We start from the raw sequence: 24,046 nt of genomic DNA on the forward strand, positions 1-24,046 counted from the left end.
CTTTGTAGAAACAGTTTATTTACTCCAACACGTACATGAACAAAGCACCATATAAACATAAAGTCTGCTATAGAGCAAACACTCGTAACAAAAGACAAGGCAGCAGATTCTATCTTATATTACAGCATGCTGAATAGAAAACCTGCCCAGAGGAGTCCACAGCGCCCCCTGGAGACACTAGGGACATACCACAGTATAAAAGTGCCATTCATTATACAGCAGTCGGAATACTGACAATGAAATTATAGCAAATTTTACAATAAAATCCTGGAATATACAGGGGGGGGGGGGGGAGTAAGGAACAGACCCTGTGAAACAAAAGCAAAAAACTACAAGCCTGAAGTCTCCTGGGACCGCCGTACTCCGACACGTTGATGAGACCGCAAAGAAATAAACCATGATTGAAGAGAGCCAGGGGCCCCAACCAGCTCCAGGGGAGGTCCCAGCTCGAGGGGCCAGCCGGCGGAGAGGAACGGTCAGGTAAATGAGAGGAACGGTCAGGTAAATGAGAGGAACGGTCAGGTAAATGAGAGGAACGGTCAGGTAAATGGCACAGGATGTGTGTGTGGAGTTTAAATAGAAGTCCTTGAGTCCAGATGTGGTAGGAGCACATTCAGTAACAGCAGCGGCCCCCGCTCTGTGGCCCCTCGCTCTGTGGCCCCCGCTCTGTGGCCTCTATGACGGGGAGAACTTCTTGGCTTGTGCTCGCACTCGCTTCTCGTACTCCACCCGGTTCTGGCTGCAGGGGAGAGGAGGACAAGGTGAGGAGGAGGACAAGGTGAGGAGGAGGAGGAACACAAGGAGGAGGAACACAAGGAGGAGGACCACAAGGGGAGGAGGCGGAGGAGGAACACAAAGGGAGGAGAACACAAGGGGAGGAGGAGGAGAACAAAAGGGGAGGAGGAGGAGGAGGAGGATGATTCATTGCGTAGCGCGGAGCGACGAGGCTCAGCAGAGAAAGAAACAAGAAACACTTTTAGAGTCTGACTATAGGAACACTGACTGCAGGAACCTTCTGGAGTCGGACTATAGGAACACTGACTGGAGGAACCTTCTGGAGTCGGACTATAGGAACACTGACTGGAGGAACCTTCTGGAGTCGGACCATAGGAACACTGACTGCAGGAACCTTCTGGAGTCGGACCATAGGAACACTGACTGGAGGAACCTTCTGGAGTCGGACTATAGGAACACTGACTGGAGGAACCTTCTGGAGTCGGACTATAGGAACACTGACTGCAGGAACCTTCTGGAGTCGGACTATAGGAACACTGACTGGAGGAACCTTCTGGAGTCGGACCATAGGAACACTGACTGCAGGAACCTTCTGGAGTCGGACCATAGGAACACTGACTGCAGGAACCTTCTGGAGTCGGACTATAGGAACACTGACTGGAGGAACCTTCTGGAGTCGGACTATAGGAACACTGACTGGAGGAACCTTCTGGAGTCGGACTATAGGAACACTGACTGGAGGAACCTTCTGGAGTCTGACTATAGGAACACTGACTGGAGGAACCTTCTGGAGTCGGACCATAAGAACACTGACTGCAGGAACCTTCTGGAGTCGGACTATAGGAACACTGACTGGAGGAACCTTCTGGAGTCGGACTATAGGAACACTGACTGCAGGAACCTTCTGGAGTCGGACTATAGGAACACTGACTGGAGGAACCTTCTGGAGTCGGACTAGCGGTTTTCTCACAGGTCATTTCTCCACATTTGTATATCAGGAGGAGGAGGAGTAGAATCAACGAGGGGTTTAGGGGGGTGGGTTTGCAAGAGGTGGGATAAGGACGGCCGCTGTCGAGCAAAACTCATTGCAATCATCTAAAATGTTGCTGCAGCGATGCATTATACATCCCATGTTGCATCCACATCGATCGATGAAAGATTGGAGCATGAGTTAGAGACAAATAGAACAAACGACTCACCAGTAGATCGTGTAGGCCTCATACCTTAAGGGTCCTGGTTAAAGAGCACTCACCAGTAGATCGTGTAGGCCTCATACCTTAAGGGTCCTGGTTAAAGAGCACTCACCAGTAGATCGTGTAGGTCTCATACCGTAAGGGTCCTGGTTAAAGAGCACTCACCAGTAGATCGTGTAGGCCTCTGCTTGGGCTGGGTCTTGGATGTTTGGCTCGTTTAGCAGTTCTTGGATGCCTAACAAGATCTGAAAGAAAAGAGATTCTTTATTTAGGGATTTCACACGTTTTGGTCTACGAACGTTTGCTGAAATCTTTGCTCCGTATGCTTTTGCCGTTCTTCATCTTGGTTCCAGTGTTTGAAGCATTCGGTGAAAATCAACTACACTGCATGGCTGATGGCAAACACGTGATGGAATATACAATATATTCCCCTGTGGAGATTGTCCCTTCTCGAATCATGAAGTCACTGATAGGCTTTTTGTGTTCCCTCACGTCCTTCAAGTACACCAAGATCCCAAAAAGTGAGGTCAGCGGAGAGGAGAGGATGAGAGGAGGAGAGGAGAGGAGGGGAGGAGAGGAGAGGAGAGGAGGAGAGGAGAGGAGGAGGAGGGGAGGAGAGGAGAGGAGGGGAGGGGAGGAGAGGAGGGGAGGAGGGTCTGGTCGTCTGCCTCTGGGAGCAGTCTCAGTGGAAGGTCAAAGGTCCCCTGACTGGCCACCAGGTGTGAGTGTGATTAGCCGTAATGGAGAAAATCTGCCCCTTATGACATCATAAGTGGGCTTGTCCACCTATGCCTCTTTGCCACCGACAGTACCAGCTCTACTCGCCATGACTTGGTTTGGTTCCAGGCCCGTCGTGTTCCCATCTACAATAGTACCTCTTCAACGTGGGCGGGTCGCATAGCACGCATGCGCGAATCTGCACATGCTTATCCACTCGACACGTTAACAGAGAGGGCTACGCACAGGAGCGGCTCAACCTCCGTCACGGTCCATCTCGTGTTCTTGCGCACTGATTCTGCCGTGTTCAATAATCAATCACTATTGTTGACTGAACGCTGATGCTAGAATTTAAAGATGCTGGTGGAATCCCCGTCTGAAACCGCACCCCCTCTCCGCGTGAGCGCGCTCTCTCTTATTTCGTCTGTGCTTTCTGGGGTCACATCATGCATACATGTATGACTTGTAAACTATTACGTATTTTAGTGCCCTTGTAGTTCATTATCGTGAACGTGAAATTTTACATTGTGGGTCGCCTATATAATGTAACAGCTCTTTCTGTGACAAGTTGCTCATCTTGTGATGATATAAACGCTGCTATAAACTATAAACCCTCTTTTCATCAGAAGAAGAAATCTTACACATCACTTTCTGTGATACGTTGCTCAACTTGTGACAATATGATATAAACACTGCTCCAACACATAGAGGGCTGTGATTTCAGACGGGGATTGCATTTTCGGCAACACCTGTGGTCGGGTGTCAGGCTCGGACATCACTCTCTGGCCAATCAGTGGCCAGCAGCCTGTTTACGTCACACAAAAGTATCAGCTCTCTTTAGTCTCACCTCAACGGAGGTGAGACTAAAATAGCACCAGGCACCAGATTTTGGCGATCGAAACGCAAAAAATGACGGCCGAGTTGAGCTGGGACTGACGTTGGAAAAGGGGCACTAGATGTGACGGATAGATGAGCAACGTTTGCTACAGTCCACTGGCTAGGCTGGTAGACCGATCTATCCAGCACACATCCAGGTGGACACGCCCACTTCTGATGTCATAAGGGGGAAGGGGGGGGAAGGGACTGTCTCACCTGCTTTATGGTGATGGCCGGCCTCCAGTCCTTGTCCTCCTCCAGGATCGAGAGACACACTGTGCCTGACGGGTAGACATTGGGGTGGAACAGGGGGGGCTCAAATTTGCCTGCAACAGAGCAGCCCATAGGGGTCAGAGGTCGGCGCTGAAGCAACGGGCTGTCGTCTGGACCCAGAACGGGACGGCAGGTCCCAGAACCAGAAAATCACCAGCTGTGTGCTTCAGAAACCACGGGCTACATTGAAGATGAAGGTGACTTACATTTGGGCGGTGAGGAGGGGTAGTCATCTTTGAATAACATACGCAGCTTGAAGAGCCCGCCTTCCCAGGGCGTCTGCAGACACCGCCCAAAGGAACAACAACAAGTCAGCACCGCTCCCAGATCCACTCTGTGGCAACGTTAGTGTAAAGCATAACCCAGAAGGGACTTTACCCCTTTCTTGCCAGGAATGGCGCACTCCCAATTCATCAGGTTCATCGTGCCGTCTGGATTTTTTGTCGGAACAGCTACAAATCCCTGCAAAGTGAACCACAGGTACAATGACTTACACCTCCTGAAGCCTGGTGGAGTGAAGGATCAGAACATCACACAGCGAGTATGTTGTGGTCGCCACTTACAAAAGGATGGTCTTTACGCCACGCCTTGCGCTCCTGGGCAAGGCGGCTCAGTGCAATGCCAGACATTCTTGTGAGACTCCTGCAGGGAATACAGGCGACGTTTAAGATGTTAACAGAGGAAACACACGTTGTCCTGAGAGAACATTATCCCTGAGGCTGCCATGTTTCACTGAAATAGAAAAACCTTCTTGGTTCGAACCGGCATCGGTAATTGCAGAGGACAGCCGACATCCATAATGATCGATCAAAAGTGGGGACCACTACTCAAGCATTTTGGTAAAGAAACCTAGTCGACCTCAAGTTCGTATCATCTGGATGACATTATCCTATAGTCCTATTGCAGGGATATTCCCGAAACGTTAATGTTGGGGGTGATTATTAGAAAGTAGTGAATCTGGACTTAAAGCAACAAGTTGGCTATAACGTGGCTGCAGCCATTTGTAAGTTGACGGATGATTCCCTCAGCCATTCATCAACCTGAAAGTGGCCAACTGTTAAACATTTGGACCTATTCGCATTTCTTTAACATCTCTATCCATATAGCAGACGGACTCAACTTAATTACTGCTAAGCCATTTCCCACCCACTTTGCATGTCTCGTTAAACGTTACATGCCGTGTGCAATCCGACCTCATTTGGTTACATGTGAGCGAGTGATGTCGAAAACACGATTTAAGTTCCTTGTGGAAACCGGAGTTACAACCTGAGCCTCCTAGAGCCTGGAGGTCCGAGTCTCCTGGAACCTGGAGGTCTGCGCCAACGGCTAACGCAGGAGCTAAGTGATGAGCTAGCTTACCCAAACATCTTACATTTACCAAAGGAACCCCGCTAGGAGGCTTTTAACTTAGGCCATGTCTTAAAGTAATGAAGACCCATCATTCATGTAGATTAACTATAACCACCGGTCGGACGCGTTTTGCGAACCATTACCTTAGATTCAGCAGCTAAAGGCTAAGCTAACTAGCTCATGTGCGCCAGATCCCTTGGCGCGCCGTATGCGGCCTGAAGCACGAACCCCAACTAAAGACGATCGGTGGAGAGCGAACTTTGTGTTCGAGTGCGTTTTGTTGCATTTCTCCCTCATGTTGACATTCGCTAGGAATGACTGTCACGTTAAGGACCACCGGGATGTAAAGGACAAAGAACCACGGAGCTAAAAGGCGCACATTTACGCATTGGCTAAAGTAGAGAAATGGCGCAAATAAAAACGAAATTAAACATCTGAAAAGGACGCTTTCAACATGTTGAAGCGACATAGAACTGCGCTCACCTTTCAGCGTTTCTTTAGTTGATATGCGTGTATAAGGATAAATGAAGTAATCGTGCGCCGATCGGGTGAAAGCTCGCAAAGTTTCCCTCCTGAAGAAACACCGAAGAGCGGAGAACAGAGGAATGGTGCACGACTTCCGTCTTCCAGCAGCGACCTAAACATCCATAGATCGGGACTTAAGCATCCATAGATCGAGACCTGTGGGCTGGGTTTTGAATGTGTGGATCAGATATTAGATGTTCATGTGTTTTAAACCCACTCGAGTCCAGTGGACTATCGGTGAAGCTCCGCAAGAAATGAGTTAGCGGCGCACATGCGCATCGTGAAGCATACAATGTGGACATATACTATAGGAAAAACGACCTAAAAATGATATCAATTGTTGTCATAGAATAAAAATGCCCTCATAAAAAATACTCTCCACATTTCGTCTGGTGCTTCTTCCAGCGGACTATGCGTGATGGTGTTTTATCTCCCGGACATTATCTTTACAATAGTACAATAATACAAATACATTATCTAGGAACTGGAGTCATCGCTTTTAGGCTATACCTTTTTCTTATTTATCTTATACCAATAAACAAAGAAATTTACTTTCTTTAAAATGAATTAGTATGTCATGTAAAAATCGCTAAAAAGAATTGAGGAGTCACTAAGCATGTCCTTTATAAAAATGTACTTTGATTTATTCTATTGTACACCCTTCATTGAGAACAAACTAGACAGAGAAATATTTAATCAGGCATTTATCTAGGCGACTTAGACATGACTTGTCCTCGGCCGCCAGGTGTCGCTATTTAAATTGTTTTGGTCTCAAATTAACGATGGATGCAAAGCGCATCTCTTGCGCTCAATCGACGGATGCATTTTACCGTCAACATTTCAAACATTAAAAAGTTACGATTTAATGATCGGTCTAGGGCAATGATCAACACACAAAAATATAGATTTATGTTTTATTGGGTTAACCTTATGCAAGACCTAAGATCTACCCCAGCCAGGGGCGTAGGAATGAGTTCAACATCGGGGGGGACACATATCGGAAACCTGACAGATCCGGTATGATTTTTAGGTGGGACAAATGCGCCTGTCTCCGATATTGGAGGGGACACGTCCCCTCCGTCCCCCCCGGTTCCTACGCCCTTGACCCCAGCAACACTTTATTTTAAAAATTTAAACATTGCATAAGATCATATAGAAGTTATAAGTGATGTTGTGATATGAGAACATTACACATTAATATGCATCATATTGAGAATAAAATGACATTCATTTCCTCCATTACAAGTTGGTCGCTCGTCTATCATGCGTTAGTGGCCTGCGGTTTATTAATCCATCGCATTATTCCAAAAAGTAAACCGGCCACGTACAATTATTAGGCCACACGTTTGATATCAAATAACATTATTATAGACAATTGTTTACGATGGTGAGCAGACCACCACGATGTCAGGACCCCCGAGGCGCTGTGAGGAGCCCAGACCAGGGTTCCTAGATCAGACCAGACCTGGAAGCAGGTCTAGACCTCCATGGACGACGCCCACAAGCAACACACCGGGTTTGGTCCTCAGAACTTCACTTACTGACCAAGCTTTTGAAAAATGAGATTGTCTGCGGCACCCAGGCCATAAGGTAATTGCTTGATTAATATGAAGGTATAAGATATATGGATAAGATGTGTAAATGTTGGGTCAATATGGATTGGGAAGGGAGTTGATATCAAACAAGTCAGACTATGTAATGTTATGTGAAGGAGTGCAAGACAGTTTAATTGGAAGGCTTCAGAATACTACAGCTAAATGTAAACAGCCAGCTCTGGCAGGAAATAGACTTCATTTTGATTCAACCATTTGCAGGTTTGAAACAAAAAACCCACACCTCAAATGTACCATTTTGAAAGCCCTTTGTGTTTGTGTTGGAAAGATGTTGGTGTGTACAAAAACATGCTTCCTTAGAAGTGTCTCTTAATATATAAACGTGTATTTGTCAAGTGAGTAAGTGTACCGAGTAAAAGGTTGGTGTCGCATTAACAATTCGGTATACACACATAATATGCCAGCAGAAACAAACGCACATCCCTGACACTCATCAGTCTGTAGAGCATACGTAAGACGTTGGGGTTTGGTCGTTGGGGCGGAGGAGGCATCACTATCGGGTTATTTGTGAATAAAATAAAAAAGACCAACAGTCAAAACAACTCTTGAAAGCGAAAACGGCTCTCGATGTAAAAAAATGTGTTGTACAATGCAGTGTGCGAGTGCAGGTCCCATCGCTGTGCGGTGTCGTCTCCACTGCAGAGCGGTGAGTTCAGATGCTTCCTGATGTGTCACACTGCCATATCTCTCTGGCACCCCTTAAATTTAACAGTCCATTTCTTATACAGCCAAGGCTAATCTTTGTTAAAGGATATCAAAACACGTTCCAGGCAGATTATTTGTAAAATAAATTATAGTCCATGTCAGCCATTTTACTACTAACTTGCAGATCTCTAAAGGTCTAAAATTCCTTTACAAACAACGCGAAAAAGGAGTCCAAAATGTTCCAAGAGTTTCTAGCTTTTAAAGTTCCAGTATAAACAACTTCGACTTGAAGTTGTGCTTCCTATACAGTGTACAAAACGTGCAGTTTTATGAGTTAAATATTAATATTGGACATATGTACATGACAAAACCATGGATATGAACAAATATTCCTTCACCTCTGTCTGTTGTACAGTTCAAACCCCCTACAACTTTTACACAAAAACACCCCCCCCCCCCAAACACACCTAAAAAATAAACCGTGATGAAACCTGTGTTCCCTCGGACTAAAGAAGTAAACTTGGTTCTGACGAATACAGAAGTCAGTGAAGGAGCCAAACGTCCCTCCAACATGGAAGAGGGAGCAGGTGGGGTCAGGGTAAACAACAAAGACACTTTTAAAACCCACTGAAACACGTTTTCTGAACACGAGGAAGACTCAAAGCTGAAAACCAAAAGGACAACAAGTTGGTTCGCCTTCATCCTGCAACCTTCCTGCCCTTTGGTGACCTCCAGGCTACAAGGTCAGGGATGTTCCGCCCTCGGAACACCGAAACCACCAGCGCTCCTCAAAGAGGACCTGGCTCCATCTTCTAGAAGGGAATTATTTATTCCACGTTTAGGAATGAGAAGTTAGACTTATTGAATTAGACCTACTGGCAGGGCTGACTTTGTTTAAATGGGGCGGGCGTTCCTGGAGCTAGCGGCCCCCAGAAGCACTCCGGGGCCGCAGAGCGACCGCACCACGGGGGGAGCCGGGAACAGAACCATTCCTCATGCAGAATGATCGGGAACAGCCGAGTGTGCTGATGCCCCCCTCACCTAGGAGCCATCCCTTCATACAGACCGCGAGGAGGCGGGACGCGCTGGGGCCCCTGGCTGGGGCCCCTGGCTGGGGCCCCTGGCTGGGGGATCTGACCCCCCCTCAGTCAATCCGTTTGTAGCATGAAAACATAAACCATCCGCACACAACTTATCGTTTGGTTTGAGAGAAAATAATAAACCCCAGTCAACTATACAGGCACCAAATAGTAAAGAGTTATTTACATCAAGGATTTAAAATAAAAAATAAAAACAATGGTAGGAAACAGAAGCAAATGCCCCCCCCACCCCCGTTGAGCGGCTCCGGACATCCGGTCCCTGGGGAAGCTCTGCCTGGGTCTCCGGCTCCTCGTAATACTGACTCACATGCGGGAGCCTCGCTCCTGGAGCATCTGTGGAGGAGACGTTCAGAAGGCCGTCCAATAGGAACAGGGGAGAACACCCTATAGATACTACAGCAAAATAACAACAATCATACTGAAAATAACACACACACAGGGGGGACTATGAAGGTGGGGGCAAAGAGGGGGATTGCACGTTTAAAAGGATTATTTGTTCTAATGGCGTGTGCAGTAATAAATAAATAAATAAATAGTAGTGATTACTATGAGTCAGAGCTGGGAAGCTTGTGGTTTGATCTATATAGACACACCCCCTTGGTGTCAGCCTATGACAGCAGGTGGTTTCAGCCTATAGACACACCCCCTTGGTGTCAGCCTATGACAGCAGGTGGTTTCAGCCTATAGACACACCCCCTTGGTGTCAGCCTATGACAGCAGGTGGTTTCAGCCTATAGACACACCCCCTTGGTGTCAGCCTATGACAGCAGGTGGTTTCAGCCTATAGACACACCCCCTTGGTGTCAGCCTATGACAGCAGGTGGTTTCAGCCTATAGACACACCCCCTTGGTGTCAGCCTATGACAGCAGGTGGTTTCAGCGGTCCTTCTACTGATCAGCATCAGTCACTAAGGCTCTAATGGGATCCCTTCCACCAGTAGCAGAGGGGCTATGGGAGCGTCTAGGGCTGGAGGAGGAGCTCTAACTCAGGGAGGAGCGCTCACCATTTAGACCCAAACCCCTGAACCAGAGGCCTTCGTCTCACATCCTCCTCCTCTTCCTCACTCTGAGCAGCATGCAGCGCAGCAGCAGAGCAGGAGTGAGTTAACGAGGAGGTGAAGGAACAAGGAGAGAACATGATAGAATGAACTGCCAGAGTGTGCTTGCTAAAATGCTAACGTCACCGCTAACATCACCGCTAGCGTCACCGCTCTAGCTTCACCGCTAACGTCACCGCTAACATCACCGCTAACATCACCGCTAGCGTCACCGCTGTCCATTTAGATGGGAAAAAGCGCCCTATCTGGCAACACCGCCTGCACGTCCGCCGCGCTCTAACCTCAGCGTAAATCCATCAGACCAACTGAAAACTAAGCCGATATGGAACTTAAACTGTGATTCTGAAAAAAGTATAAAAGGAAATCGAAATTTGGTTTTCAGATAAGTGTATTGATTTGTTAAATGGTTTGAATGAAGGTTAACTTTGAAAATTGACCAAGTTAAGATGTCTGAGGTAGTTGAAGTTTCAGAAGGCATTGACCTACATTGTAAAAAAATAAAAAAGCAGAAAAGGTTAATAGTTTAAAAAGTTGAAAGAGTTGAAAGACGCAGAGAGATAGCCATCATGTCGTTAAAGAGCTGGACGGTTTGATAGTTGAAAGGTTTCTGTAGCAGAAAGTATGCAGAAGCTGTTAACTGCACAAAAAACCGGCAAAGGGAATAAAGAAAACTTAAGAACAGTAGATGTGCTTGCAGTAGCAACCACACTAATTACATTTAAAAACACCCTCACACACATGCTTTGATACAGTGCGATCCCTCGCCAAGCGATAATCTATTGCTTCAATGCCTGGGATCCACCTAGAGGAGTATGATGTCACCTCAAGGGCCTGGAACAACAGCTACTCTCTGGGGCCCTATTCAAGGGCCTGGAACCACAGCTACTCTCAGGGGCCCTATTCAATGCCCTTGAACCAGGGCTACTCTAAGGGGCCTGTTCAAGGCCCTTGAACCAGGGCTTCTCTCAGGGGCCTGTTCAAGGCCCTTGAACCAGGGCTACTCTCAGGGGCCTGTTCAAGGGCCCATAGGACTTGTCAGACCTACCTTTGCCTTCTCGCTGGGCTCGCTGTTGGGCCCGTAGGACTGGTTGTGGAGCTCCTTGGAAACGACACACAGGAACTCCGCCTGGTCCTCGTTGCCGTAGTTATAGGACGAACCAATGCTGACCAGCTGTGGAGAGAGAGAGAGAGACAGGCTTAGAGAGACAGGCTGAGACACAGACAGACACAGAGAGACAGGCTGAGACAAAGAGAGAGAAACAGTCAGGCTGAGACAGAGAGCAGAGGGAGAGAGAGAGCCACAGAGAGAAAGAGAGCCAGAGACAGAGACAGAGAGAGAGACAGAGAGAGGCAGAGAGAGAGAGAGACAGACGGAGATAGAGAGAGACAGAGAGGCAGAGACAGAGAGAGAGAGAGAGACAGACGGAGAGAGGCAGAGAGAGAGAGAGAGGGAGAGAGAGAGACAGAGGGAGACAGAGAGAGAGAGGGAGAGAGAGAGAGAGAGAGCTACAACCATAGAAGTGGAACCATGGACACAGGGGGGGGGGGGGGGGGAGTCTGATTGAAAAAGCGAAGCATGAGATGGAAACCATAAATGTTGATGAAGAAAATGGAAGAGGAGAGCCCAATGGGTGGCTGTTGATATAACCTGCACCCTAGACACTTTAAAAGATCTTCTCAGGGTAAAGGACTTTACAATTCATACAGAGCAAGGGAAGGATCTAGAGTAGATACACTAAACCATTCCTAGGAACCTAGCAATGGATAAAGGGCCCCTTTATAATGTGTCATTCAATGGGAACCAAAAACAAATCCAAACGGTTTACCCTTAAAGCCCAACGCATGAATGGAGCCAACTGTCGAACCGGAAACACACGGATCGAGACCCTTTATGGAGTCATTTCTAAAGTCCGTGGGACCCCCTGACAGTGTCACGAGAAGCCTGATCTCCCATCAGAAGGTGGGACGCTCTGGTCAGTGAGGACCACAAGGGTCTGAGGGGCCTCAGCCTGGAGGCGGTGAGGAGCCTCAGGCCTGGAGGCGGTGAGGGGCCTCAGGCCTGGAGGCGGTGAGGGGCCTCAGGCCTGGAGGCGGTGAGGGGCCTCAGGCCTGGAGGCGGTGAGGGGCCTCAGGCCTGGAGGCGGTGAGGGGCCTCAGCCTGGAGGCCGTGAGGAGCCTCAGGCCTGGAGGCCGTGAGGAGCCTCAGGCCTGGAGGCCGTGAGGGGCCTCAGGCCTGGAGGCCGTGAGGAGCCTCCAGGCCTGGAGGCCGTGAGGAGCCTCAGGCCTGGAGGCCGTGAGGGGCCTCAGGCCTGGAGGCCGTGAGGAGCCTCAGGCCTGGAGGCCGTGAGGGGCCTCAGGCCTGGAGGCCGTGAGGAGCCTCAGCCTGGAGGCGGTGAGGGGCCTCAGCCTGGAGGCCGTGAGGAGCCTCAGGCCTGGAGGCGGTGAGGGGCCTCAGCCTGGAGGCCGTGAGGAGCCTCAGGCCTGGAGGCCGTGAGGGGCCTCAGGCCTGGGGGCCGTGAGGAGCCTCAGGCCTGGAGGCCGTGAGGAGCCTCAGGCCTGGAGGCCGCTGCAGTCCCCGGGTCATACCGAGGGCTCCGCCCATCCACAGCCCCAAAACAATCCAACAGGTATATAATTAATCATTATATAACGAAAGGAAGAAAACAAAGAACATGATTATAAAAATAAAAAAACAATTCTCACTCCACTGGACTAAATGTTGTCAACTTTGAATGTGCGAAGTAAGGTTGTGTACGTACACACACACACACACACACACACACACACACACATGTTCAGACATGCACCTGCTCATTAGCCACTTCAACCTGAGCCTTGTTGTTGCAGGGAGTCTTACTCTCTCTCTCCCCCCCCTCCCGCTCTTTACTATTACAATATCAGTCTCTGGTCCAGCAGTAAGGACTGGTTCAGTCTCTGGTCCAGCAGTAGGGACTGGTTCAGTCTCTGGTCCAGCAGTAGGGACTGGTTCAGTCTCTGGTCCAGCAGTAGGGACTGGTTCAGTCTCTGGTCCAGCAGTAGGGACTGGTTCAGTCTCTGGTCCAGCAGTAGGGACCAGTAAACATGCCTTCTGCCTTCAGGGCCCAAGTCTAACATACTCTGCTTTGCTCCAATAACTTTTTCAGTAGGTCACCAACTCCCCAACTCACTGAGTCACAGCCCTTCTTTGGCCACATTGTGCAGTATAAACACGTCCTTTTTGGTATACCATCCATCTGTACATTCATGAAGAGTAAAGATAACCCTCTGTCTGGGGTGTGAGCGCCTCACACTGAAGCTCTGCCATAACCGGAGAACGACAACACTGACCTGACCTGGGATATCTGGTTGTTCTCACTGTTGTGTAAATCCAATAAAATATGTGTTATAACAAATTTATTTGTTTGAAAATAACATGTAAATGATGACAGCTAATGACTAAAAATATATCTTTCATGTAATTGAGTTACTTCAAACCATGATAATGTATAATAAATTTGTTTTGAAATAATCCTGAACTAACAAATGGTTCTCGCAGCACGCCCTCACAGTCGACGTCCGTTCCTCCGACCAGCGGGAGACGATTTATCACCCGTTTCATCGACTTGGACGAACAAGTTTGGATTTATAATACGAGAGGACCAAGCTGTGCACAGACTTCGCTGTGAAATTGTTGTCTGTCGAACTTCCAGAATACAACGTCTTTTTGAAACAAGAAGAACATTGAGCGAAGTTGCTAGAAGAACGAAGAGATAAGGTGCTAGCAGAAGGCAGAGCTAAGGTGCTAGCAGAAGGCAGAGCTACGGCGCTAGCAGAACGCAGAGCTAAGGCGCTAGCAGAAGGCAGAGCTAAGGCGCTAGCAGAAGGCAGAGCTACGGTACTAGCAGAACGCAGAGCTAAGGTGCTAGCAGGAGGCAGAGCTAGGGCGCTAGCAGAACGCAGAGCTAAGGCGCTAGCAGAACGCAGAGCTAAGGCGCTAGCAGAACGCAGAGCTAAGGGGCTAGCAGAACGCAGAGCTAAGGGGCTAGCAGAACGCAGAGCTAAGGCGCTAGCAGAACGCAGAGCTAAGGCGCTAGCAGAACCCAGAGCTAAGGCGCTAGCAGAACCCAGAGCTAAGGCGCTAGCAGAACGCAGAGCTAAGGCGCTAGCAGAAAGCAGAGCTAAGGCGCTAGCAGAACGCAGAGCTAAGGCGCTAGCAGAACGCAGAGCTAAGGCGCTAGCAGAACCCAGAGCTAAGGCGCTAGCAGAACGCAGAGCTAAGGCGCTAGCAGAAAGCAGAGCTAAGGCGCTAGCAGAAAGCAGAGCTAAGGCGCTAGCAGAAAGCAGAGCTAAGGCGCTAGCAGAAAGCAGAGCTAAGGCGCTAGCAGAACGCAGAGCTAAGGCGCTAGCAGAAAGCAGAGCTAAGGCACTAGCAGAAAGCAGAGCTAAGGCGCTAGCAGAAAGCAGAGCTAAGGCGCTAGCAGAACGCAGAGCTAAGGCGCTAGCAGAAAGCAGAGCTAAGGCGCTAGCAGAACGCAGAGCTAAGGCGCTAGCAGAACGCAGAGCTAAGGCGCTAGCAGAAAGCAGAGCTAAGGCGCTAGCAGAACCCAGAGCTAAGGCGCTAGCAGAAAGCAGAGCTAAGGCACTAGCAGAAAGCAGAGCTAAGGCGCTAGCAGAACGCAGAGCTAAGGCGCTAGCAGAACGCAGAGCTAAGGCGCTAGCAGAAAGCAGAGCTAAGGCGCTAGCAGAACCCAGAGCTAAGGCGCTAGCAGAAAGCAGAGCTAAGGCGCTAGCAGAAAGCAGAGCTAAGGCGCTAGCAGAAAGCAGAGCTAAGGCGCTAGCAGAAAGCAGAGCTAAGGCGCTAGCAGAACGCAGAGCTAAGGCGCTAGCAGAAAGCAGAGCTAAGGCGCCAGGCTCCTGCCTCAAAATAAAATAAACTCAAATGAGCAGAAAACACAAACGCCGACAATAACTTAAAAATGAGAGAATGAATGAGTGAGCGTTGTGGGGACCCCCACACAGAGGGGGCGGGGGGGGGGGGGGGGGGTGGGGGTGGGAGGGACCCCCACACAGAGGGGGCGGGGGGGGGGGTGAGGCGGACACAGGGACCATGCAGCGCCCAGCCGGGACGGAGGGAGGACACACCTGTCCGCTGGCGATTGGCAGAGCGGGCGCCTCTCCCCTCACCTCCCTCGACACAATCAGCAGAAACTCTGACTGGTGGGCGGGCCCGTAGCCTATACTGACAAGCTGCAACAACCAATCAGAGCACAGGAGCGATGCCCGCATCACGTATGCGAACACAGAAAGAAATGACTTGCTGCGTTTGGTTGAACCCCGTCGCTTAATATTTTAATTTCCCAAATGCAGGATTAGGTGGGCGGGGCCAGTGGGGGCGGGCGAAGCAGATGAGGGGTGGGGTGGGGGGGGGTTACAGGGGCTCCAGCCTTTACCTGCTCAAACTTCCAGCCGTCGGACATAGTGGACACCATCTGGGTGAGCTCCTCCTCCTGGCACTGCAGCACCCGGTACACGTGCTTCACCGGGGCCTGGGGGGCAGAGGGGAACATCAGGGCCAGAGGGTACAGAGGGCCTCAGGCACACGTCCTCTCTGGAGGAGGGACTGCTGAGAGGGAACATCACCCTCTCTGGAACGGAGCCGCTGAGAGGGAACAGGCCACACTGCTCAGCTGGAGTCCGGAGAGAGGAAACACGACTTCCACCTGCCACTCATTCTAATATCTGTTGTTCCGAGCGTTCTCCGCACCTGCGAGGTTCTGCAGTCCCGCTCCCGGATGGTGTCCTTCAGCAGCTTGATGAGCGACGGGATGTTGTAGAACTCCGCCTCCTCCAGCACTCCTGGAAAGAGACGCAAGGAACAACTTAGGGAGGGGGAGGAAGGCCTTAGGGAGGGGGAGGAAGGCCTTAGGGAGGGGGAGGAAGGCCTTAGCGAGGGGGAGGAAGGCCTTAGGGAGGGGGAGGAAGGCCTTAGGGAGGGGGAGGAAGGCCTTAGGGAGGGGGAGGAACGCCTTGGGAAGGGGGAGGAAGGCCTTGGGGAGGGGGAGGAAGGCCTTGGGGAGGGGGAGGAACGCCTTAGGGAGGGGGAGGAAGGCCTTAGGGAGGGGGAGGAAGGCCTTGGGGCGAGGTTCCCTCCTCCGAGGTGCTCATCCCGTGTGTCAGAGGCCAGATGGCGTGCTGTCTGACCGACGGAGCTTACCTTCCTCTGCCAGGTCTCTGTTGAGCACCAGTTTTCCGTGCCTCAGGTAGTTGAGCACTGGGCCGAAGTACGTGGGGTCTCTGTCGATGAGGTACGCCCCGGTGTCATCCTGACCAAAGAACAAAAAAGAAATCACTTGGATTACAACAGATAAACATCAGCTACAACAGAAGTGTGTGCACCTTTAGCAAAGGGCTTTGGCTTAATGACACATGATCACAGCCTGAACGGGCTGTGATTACAGCCAACCCCCCCCGCTGATCTCAACATGAGCCAACAGCACTGCAGCCCCCATCATCTGGGAGAACATAACCATTTAAAGCACACTCTATTCCCAGAGGACCTGGCTTACATTCCCATTCCTCCACAGCCACTGGGCATTCCCATTCCTCCACAGCCACTGGGAATTCCTTATTCCCATTCCTCCACAGACACTGGCCATTCCTTATTCCCAAGGTCTTCACCTCATGGGAGCAGGAGAGGGTGAAACAATTGGAGCAGAACACTCCAGACTGGGGACAGACTGGGGCTGAATCCAAGAGGGATGCCGGGAGACGTCACTCTGTTTCAGCGCACAAATGAGGGCGGTCTGCGGTGTGCAGCTCAGCCTGCAAGGGTTAAGTCCGTTAGCACTGGGTGATCCCGTTAGCACTGGGTTAGCACTGGGTGAGCCCGTTAGCACTGGGACAGCCCGTTAGCACTGGGATAGCACTGGGTGAGCCCGTTAGCGCTGGGTGAGCACGTTAGCGCTGGGTGAGAACTGGGTTGGCACATTGGCACATTTGTCGTGTGGAAACAAACTCAAATGAAACCAGCTTGACCTCCTACGTGCTGGAATGAGTTTGTAGAAACACTAAAACATCCTATTTTGTGCAAAGATTTGTGGATCCACATCAACCTTTGTGTGTCTCCATCGGTGATCTAGAAATATCAGTAAATAAGAGGGTGAGCCAACACCACTTCTGTTGAAAGACTGATGTGGTCTTCTGCTCAAACTCCATTAATCGTAGTAGTAATGAGAATATTCTGTTCCAATTCTCTAAAACCCTCATGACTGGATGACCTCCTTTCAATGGCACAAATACCTCACAGGAACCCAATTGAGTTCTATTTTCGTCATATTGCTACGAGTCTGTTCCTTACACCTCTGATGGTGTAGAGAACTAAAGCCAATGAAGATGGGCCTACATTTAGGGACCCAAATAGAGCACGATTACAGCAGGGCCGCGGCGGAACAGGTCACCTCCCCAGGCTGCAGCCCAACTAATGTCTTTCCCAAGGAAAGAGTTGGACAGGAGCTACTTGTTAGATTCTGAATACAGGTTGACAGCCAAGTCTTTGACTGTTGGGCGTCCCGAGGAGGGACAACGATCCACCTGATACCTGCACAGAGTGTCCCATCGGCCGGGTAGCCTTCTAATGCTATAGGTCACTGGGCACACCCCTTCTACCATAAGTCCAACAGGGAGGCCGTCTGTCATTTAGAGTTATTGAGTTGTTCAGACTGGTAACTTATGCTGGTTAAGAGGCGTCTTTGAACTCACAGATCAGAATATTGTTTAGAGTCCTCATCCTGTGCGTCATGTTGGTGACATAGCTTCAATTAATAAGACTTCAGGTTAGTTGGAGCAGACGTTGCTCAACAACTTGGTTGTATAAAAAGGAAACCATCAATGGGCCCAAGGAAGTTTTCATAGACAATTACAATTAAGGCATTTAGCAGACGCTTCTATCCAAAGCGACTTACATCTGCTAATACACACATTGACACACTGACGGCAGAGTCAACCATGCAAGGCGACAGCCAGCTCGTCAGGAGCAGTTAGGGTTTAGTGTCTTGCTCAGGGACACGTTAACACACAGCTAGGAGGAGCTGGGGATCGAACTACCAACCTTTCAGTTACAAGACAACTGTTCTACCTCCTGAGCTAAGCCGACCCCATAGACCAGCCTCCATCACAGCCTCTCCCCATCCAGTGGATGTGAATACCTGATCCATAGGATGTTTAGTTGCACGCTAACCACGGGCGTTGTGCTTCAATTACAACACGCATTCTGTTCCTAGAATAGCAATAAAAACTGCACCTTCATCGTGTATAGATCCTGAACTATGGGGACCCCTGCATGGAGGGTATAGGTCCTGAACTACGGGGACCCCTGCATGGAGGGTATAGATCCTGAACTACGGGGATCACTGCATTGGGGGTATAGATCCTGAACTACGGGGACCCCTGCATGGAGGGTATAGATCCTGAACTACGGGGACCCCTGCATGGAGGGTATAGATCCTGAACTACGGGGACCCCTGTATGGAGGGTATAGATCCTGAACTAAGGGGACCCCTGCATGGAGGGTAAAGATCCTGAACTACGGGGACCCCTGCATGGAGGGTAAAGATCCTGAACTACGGGGACCCCTGCGACCACACACTTCCATAAGCTGAAGGCTTAACCGAGGAGCCCGTTACTGGGAAACTAGCGTTAACTGGGAGCGAGGCCATCTGGGAGTGAGGCCAACTGGGTGGAACGGAAGACATGGAGAGGATTCATGAGACTAAAGGTCAAGCACACCCCGATATTTCAGAGCGAGTGACCCTGTTTCCCCCCGCTGGTGGGGGTGGTGATGGGGGCATGGCTCGGAGCGATGCGGACACACAGAGGAAACTGTCTAATGAAGAACAAGAGGCGGCCCCAGGGGCCCGGCAGAGCACCGACGGCTGGGGAGCAGGAAGCACCGGGAGCCGCTGGGGAGCAGGGCAACCAGGGGCCCGCTGGGGACCCAGGAGGAGGAGCAGGGCAGGGGGAGTGGCCCCGGAGAGGAGGAGCAGGGGGAGTGGCCCCGGAGAGGAGGAGCAGGGGGAGTGGCCCCGGAGAGGAGGAGCAGGGCAGGGGGAGTGGCCCCGGAGAGGAGGAGCAGGGCAGGGGGAGTGGCCCCGGAGAGGAGGAGGAGGAGCAGGGGGAGTGGCCCCGGAGAGGAGGAGCAGGGGGAGTGGCCCCGGAGAGGAGGAGCAGGGGGAGTGGCCCCGGAGAGGAGGAGCAGGGGCCCCAGGAGGAGGAGCAGGGGGAGGGGCCCCAGGAGGAGGAGCAGGGGCCCCAGGAGGAGGAGCAGGGGGAGGGGCCCCAGGAGGAGGAGCAGGGGCCCCAGGAGAGGAGCCCCTCTGGCCATCAGGGAGAGGTTACACTGCCAGCTGGTTCCCATTTCATTGTGTCTGACAATGGACGTGCAGGATTATGATGATCATAACAAAGACGAATTAGGAACTTGGGAGATTTATTTAGCCTGACTTAAATCTTTTAACTTAATCCACCGATTAAAACCTTCAGAATATTCAATTGGGACTATCAGGAGCCATTGAACGTCATGTGGTAGTTTGTCAAAGGGTAGGAATCATCAGTTCTTATGGATAATCGCAACATCAAACTCATATAAACCGTTCAGCTAACGTACCAAAATCCATGTATGTATGTATGTATGTATGTATGTATGTATGTATGTATGTATGTATGTATGTATGTATGTATGTATGTATGTATGTATGTATGTATGTATGTATGTATGTATGTATGTATGCATGCATGTATGTATGCATGCATGTATCTTCTTCTCCCAACAGGAAACACCAATGATGCCCAACAGCCCTGATCTGTAGACCCGTGCAGATTCCATCACGTTATCGTTGTTTTCAATATTCCATTGAGGACAGGGCTGAATGCTATGCCGGCCTTGTGGTTTTCTAATCAAATATGGTCAGCAAATACAGCAGTGGGACGGAGCTACGCCCTCGAGCAAGGGCGGGGCCATTTGGCCACAAAATAAAATCTCCCAATTATCGTTTTCTTTCCTATAAATTACAAATATATATATTTTTATATTATTTTATCTAAATAATAGCAATGATTAACAAAAGCTAAATAAACATCACACATCTCCCACTCGTCTGCCTGCCTCAGTTTAAGATGTTGGAATAAATGTGTGGTGCTGCCGTTCTGGTTGCCCCAGACTTTAGGCTAACTCTACACACTCACTTTTTCAGGGTATGTTGCCATGTTGATATTTTACCTTAAAAAAAAAGAAATGAATTACGATGAATGTCCCAGCTCTACCCCCAGCTGAGACGCCCCCCAGCTGGGATGGCCCCCAACAGACAGCCGAGGCAGGAGGCTGTGTCCTCACTCCATCTCGGGTCACATGACCAGCGTTACTTAGCCCAGTGGAGGCGAGCCACGTCCTCGGAGGAGAGCGTTAATAGCATCCTCCAGAAGCCTCTGGCTCTCTAAATAATACACTGATCATTCCGGGACTACGTTACCTGGGGCCAGCTCACACTTCAAAATATTGAAGGTTTCTTTTTACGGTAATGCAGGCCTGACGTGAACAGGGCTTTTTGAAGCACCATGCTTCCTTCTGCCGAGGCATACACACACACACAACTGATACTGAACAATTTATGACAAATGAATGTTTCAGGCAATGGATGAACGTTCTGCTTTTAAGGGGTGCCCTAAAAGCTTTCCTGTTATGAGAGGCAGTAAAGGAGTCTCAAAGCTTTGCAGGAGAGTAGGTAATAAATGCTGGCCAGGAAAGTGCCGATATAAATCAAGGGAGAGAGAAGAAGTTTAATGTAAATTATTTACTTCGAAAATAAGAGGGTGGATTCTCCACTATGCAAGAGGAACTAGATTTGAGCCGTCAAGCACTAGGTTAAACCAGTCTTACTGGTTGGTTTTGGTGAACAAAATGCCAGGTGAGTACAGTGAGGGTCAGGTTTGAGTGGCACCAGGTAAGGGTCAGGTTTGAGTGGCACCAGGTGAGGGTCAGGTTTGAGTGACACCAGGTGAGGGTCAGGTTTAAGTGACACCAGTTGAGGGTCAGCTTTGAGTGGCACCAGGTGAGGGTCAGGTTTGAGTGACACCAGGTGAGGGTCAGCTTTGAGTGGCACTAAGTGAGGGTCAGGTTTGAGTGACACCAGGTGAGGGTCAGGTTTGAGTGGCACCAGGTGAGTGTCACGTTTGAGTGGCACCAGGTGAGGGTCAGGTTTGAGTGGCACCAGGTGAGGGTCAGGTTTGAGTGACACCAGGTGAGGGTCAGGTTTGAGTGGCACCTCCTCTGCCATTGTGTGGCGAATGGAGCGGCTGGGTGCAGGAAGTGAGAGAACATTTCCATAAAGGATGATCTCCTCCCACAGCGCTCTGTCATGATGGGGCTACAATGCAAACCCAGGATCACTAAATGCCACCACAACGCTCTTAGAAGCCACAGACAGGAAGATCTCAAACCAGCCAATGCAGAGCGATGAACATGAGGCCTTTGACGTGAGCAGAGCCGGATTCTATGTGAAGGAATGCTTGAAACATTGATGCGTCTTCAGAATCCCAAAGAGCTGGCTTTCCCAATTCAGTGACTCTCGGTCTGTGTTGGAGGTCTGGAGTTACATGATAATATACACAATATTTAGTCCGGATGTCAAGAACTTTAAGACTTAGCGCACACGGACACGCACACAGATCCTTTCTAAAAGAATACCACCCTAAACGTTACTGGATTAGTTGCATCCGCCTTTATATATATATATAGACACACATTAGTATCTCATGGGCATTTCCCAGAGTGCTTTTCCCCTACCTTCTCCCTGGGCTGCCTGAATGTGTATAACAGGCTTCAGTCAACAACATGAATAATGTAGTCTCTCCTCAAAAGTCCTTCTGAGGCACGCCAGCCTGCATGACTGAGGCCTGAACCCCTCCTTTCCTTGGCTGGGAAGCACAATGCTGCACCCCTCAAACCAGGAGACCCAGGCACAGAACCATCAATGATCTGATCACAATTTAACTTCTAGATTTTGCCTTGTGTGAGGCTAAAACATAGGTATGGATATTTTATAGATTGTGAACTGCAATAAACCACATCATGAGAACTTCCCAGACTAAACGTTCAGCCCAAAGACCAAACAAACAGAGGGTATGCACTCAAAAAGAAGGATTAGAATTTCCTTTTAAAGTTTCACATAGATTTGAAGCGATAGTGATTAGTGAGGGATTAGAAGATTTGCATTAAAATTTGAATGCAAAACCACCGTAGGCGCAAAGTGTATATGGGGCAAATAGATTAACAGTGGATACGAGAAATGAATGAACCAATAATATGGTAGGTAAAGGAATTAAAGAAAACGTCTGAACAAAAACACAATGCAAATGGACCCGATAGGCCTACATCCATGTCCGATATGAGAAGAGGTTTTCTGAGAGACGACACGCGCTTGATTATCATCCAATGCAGCCATGGAGCCGGACGAGTGACCTCATCCCCCCCGCTCCTGACCGTGAGCACAACTCACTATTGAGCAAAGTCTTCCTCACTTATTGAGGTGTTGTTGTTTTTTAACAGTGGTACTGTCCCAGTAGCAAAGCAATACATCGCCGTGGAAAGGTCGAGTAGACCCCTTGATTCACCGTGACCTGCACGAACAGATACATTAGATATTGCTAGGGTGCAACGTGTCATAATAATAATGTTAACCTTTGTAAGGACTTCCAGCAGACCGACCTCTGACCCAACACAGACCTCCGACCCCAAAAGACAGACCTCCGGCCACAACACACAGTCATCCGACCCCAACAACCGGTCCTCCGACCCCAACAAACGGTCCTCCGACCCCAACAACCGGTCCTCCGACCCCAACAGACAGACCTCCGACCCCAACAAACGGTCCTCCGACCCCAACAAACGGTCCTCCGACCCCAACAGACAGACCTCCGACCCCAACAGACAGACCTCCGAACCCAACAAACGGTCCTCCGACCCCAACAGACAGACCTCCGACCCCGACAGACAGACCTCCGACCCCAGCAGACAGACCTCCGTCCCCGGACGTCAGGCGACTGCAGTGAAATTGCTACAGGAAAAAGTTCGCCAATGTGATGGAAACTGTCTTAACTTTCAACTAGTGAATACAATGGCAGTGTTACGGCCATGGACTTACCTCACTAGTATTGTTTAGGACAATATATCGTATGCTTTATTATTAAGTTGATGTCATGCGGTGACTGTAGGAATCTAGCTTCAGCTAGCCTTAGCTAGCGACAAAGAATGCGAGCTAAGTGCGACCGACAGACCGCAATAAAACCACTTCTGTATCGCTGACATGTCCCGAAGTCAGAGGGAAGTAAGTACTACCTCACGGCCATCTGAACCTGGCGGGTTTCCATTTAGTGAGGAACTTGGTAAAACAGTCGACCGAGTGTTCACCATTCGTTAGCTCGTGTAGCTTAGCATGCAGCGGGTACCTTATCAGAGTCGAGCTCGGGGTCCGCCTGGCTGAGGCGGTACAGGAACGACTTGGGGTCGCGGCACAGCGTCTGTCTGGTGGTCAGAAAACACGTCCCCCCGACGTTCAGACGGATCCACTTGGATGAACTGACGTGGGGTGAGTGATTATTCTCCCCGGCAGGATGAGCCAAACACCTCCGATGAACGGGGCCACTTGTTTCGGAGCCGTTTTCCGCCATCCCTCTTCTCCGCCCTTGGCTCTTTGAGGCTGAGAGGAATGAGAGGAGCGAGAGGAACTGTTCCTCCCACACCGACGAGCCACACAGGGAGACCGGGGCTCTGAGGCCACTCCTACTGCTCGGGAGACCGTGGCCAGCTCTGAGGCCCCTCCTACGGTGGAGACCCTGGCCAACTCACACACCTGCTCCAACGGACACCGGGGCCAGCTCCAATGCCACTCCGGTGACTGACAGGTTTTACTGGAGTATTCGTATTTCAAATA

At 50.1% G+C, this 24,046-nt stretch overlaps 2 protein-coding genes across 3 annotated transcripts; both read right to left on the reverse strand.

Moving 5' to 3' along the window:
- Position 1: 1 nt before the first annotated feature.
- ube2ib (ubiquitin-conjugating enzyme E2Ib) lies at positions 2–5,922 on the reverse strand. Its single transcript, XM_079757143.1, has 7 exons — positions 5,628–5,922; positions 4,358–4,436; positions 4,173–4,256; positions 4,001–4,073; positions 3,738–3,847; positions 2,094–2,173; positions 2–739 (listed from the first exon to the last, which is right to left on the reverse strand). Exons 2-7 carry the CDS (start codon positions 4,421–4,423, stop codon positions 676–678), a joined length of 477 nt encoding a protein of 158 aa, XP_079613269.1. The 5' UTR covers positions 4,424–4,436; positions 5,628–5,922; the 3' UTR covers positions 2–675.
- A 647-nt stretch (positions 5,923–6,569) lies between these two features.
- kctd5b (potassium channel tetramerization domain containing 5b) lies at positions 6,570–23,841 on the reverse strand. Of its 2 annotated transcripts, XM_079757141.1 has the most exons (7): positions 23,562–23,841; positions 16,279–16,387; positions 15,829–15,920; positions 15,515–15,610; positions 15,207–15,311; positions 11,131–11,256; positions 6,570–9,360 (listed from the first exon to the last, which is right to left on the reverse strand). In XM_079757141.1, the coding sequence occupies exons 1-7, from the start codon at positions 23,781–23,783 to the stop codon at positions 9,331–9,333; spliced, it is 780 nt and encodes a 259-aa protein (XP_079613267.1). In that variant the 5' UTR covers positions 23,784–23,841; the 3' UTR covers positions 6,570–9,330. The 2 variants fall into 2 exon arrangements, with proteins under 2 accessions (XP_079613267.1, XP_079613268.1); XM_079757142.1 differs by lacking the exon at positions 15,207–15,311.
- Positions 23,842–24,046: the final 205 nt, after the last annotated feature.

The sequence above is a fragment of the Pollachius pollachius genome (assembly GCF_949987615.1).
Source record: "Pollachius pollachius genome assembly, chromosome: 19".
NCBI lineage: Eukaryota > Metazoa > Chordata > Actinopteri > Gadiformes > Gadidae > Pollachius > Pollachius pollachius.

Bases quoted from the DNA above. Each gene is read 5' to 3' on its own strand.
- ube2ib (XM_079757143.1), bottom strand. From the start codon at position 4,423: ATGTCTGGCATTGCACTGAGCCGCCTTGCCCAGGAGCGCAAGGCGTGG. The intron at 4,074-4,172 runs GTAAAGTCCCTT...CGGTGTCTGCAG, and splicing joins CCATTCCTGGCAAGAAAGGG to ACGCCCTGGGAAGGCGGGCT. The intron at 3,848-4,000 runs GTAAGTCACCTT...GCTCTGTTGCAG, and splicing joins CCCCTCCTCACCGCCCAAAT to GCAAATTTGAGCCCCCCCTG.
- kctd5b (XM_079757141.1), bottom strand. From the start codon at position 23,783: ATGGCGGAAAACGGCTCCGAAACAAGTGGCCCCGTTCATCGGAGGTGT. The intron at 15,921-16,278 runs GTAAGCTCCGTC...GTCTCTTTCCAG, and splicing joins CAGAGACCTGGCAGAGGAAG to GAGTGCTGGAGGAGGCGGAG. The intron at 9,361-11,130 runs GTAGGTCTGACA...TCTCCTCCACAG, and splicing joins AGCCCAGCGAGAAGGCAAAG to ATGCTCCAGGAGCGAGGCTC.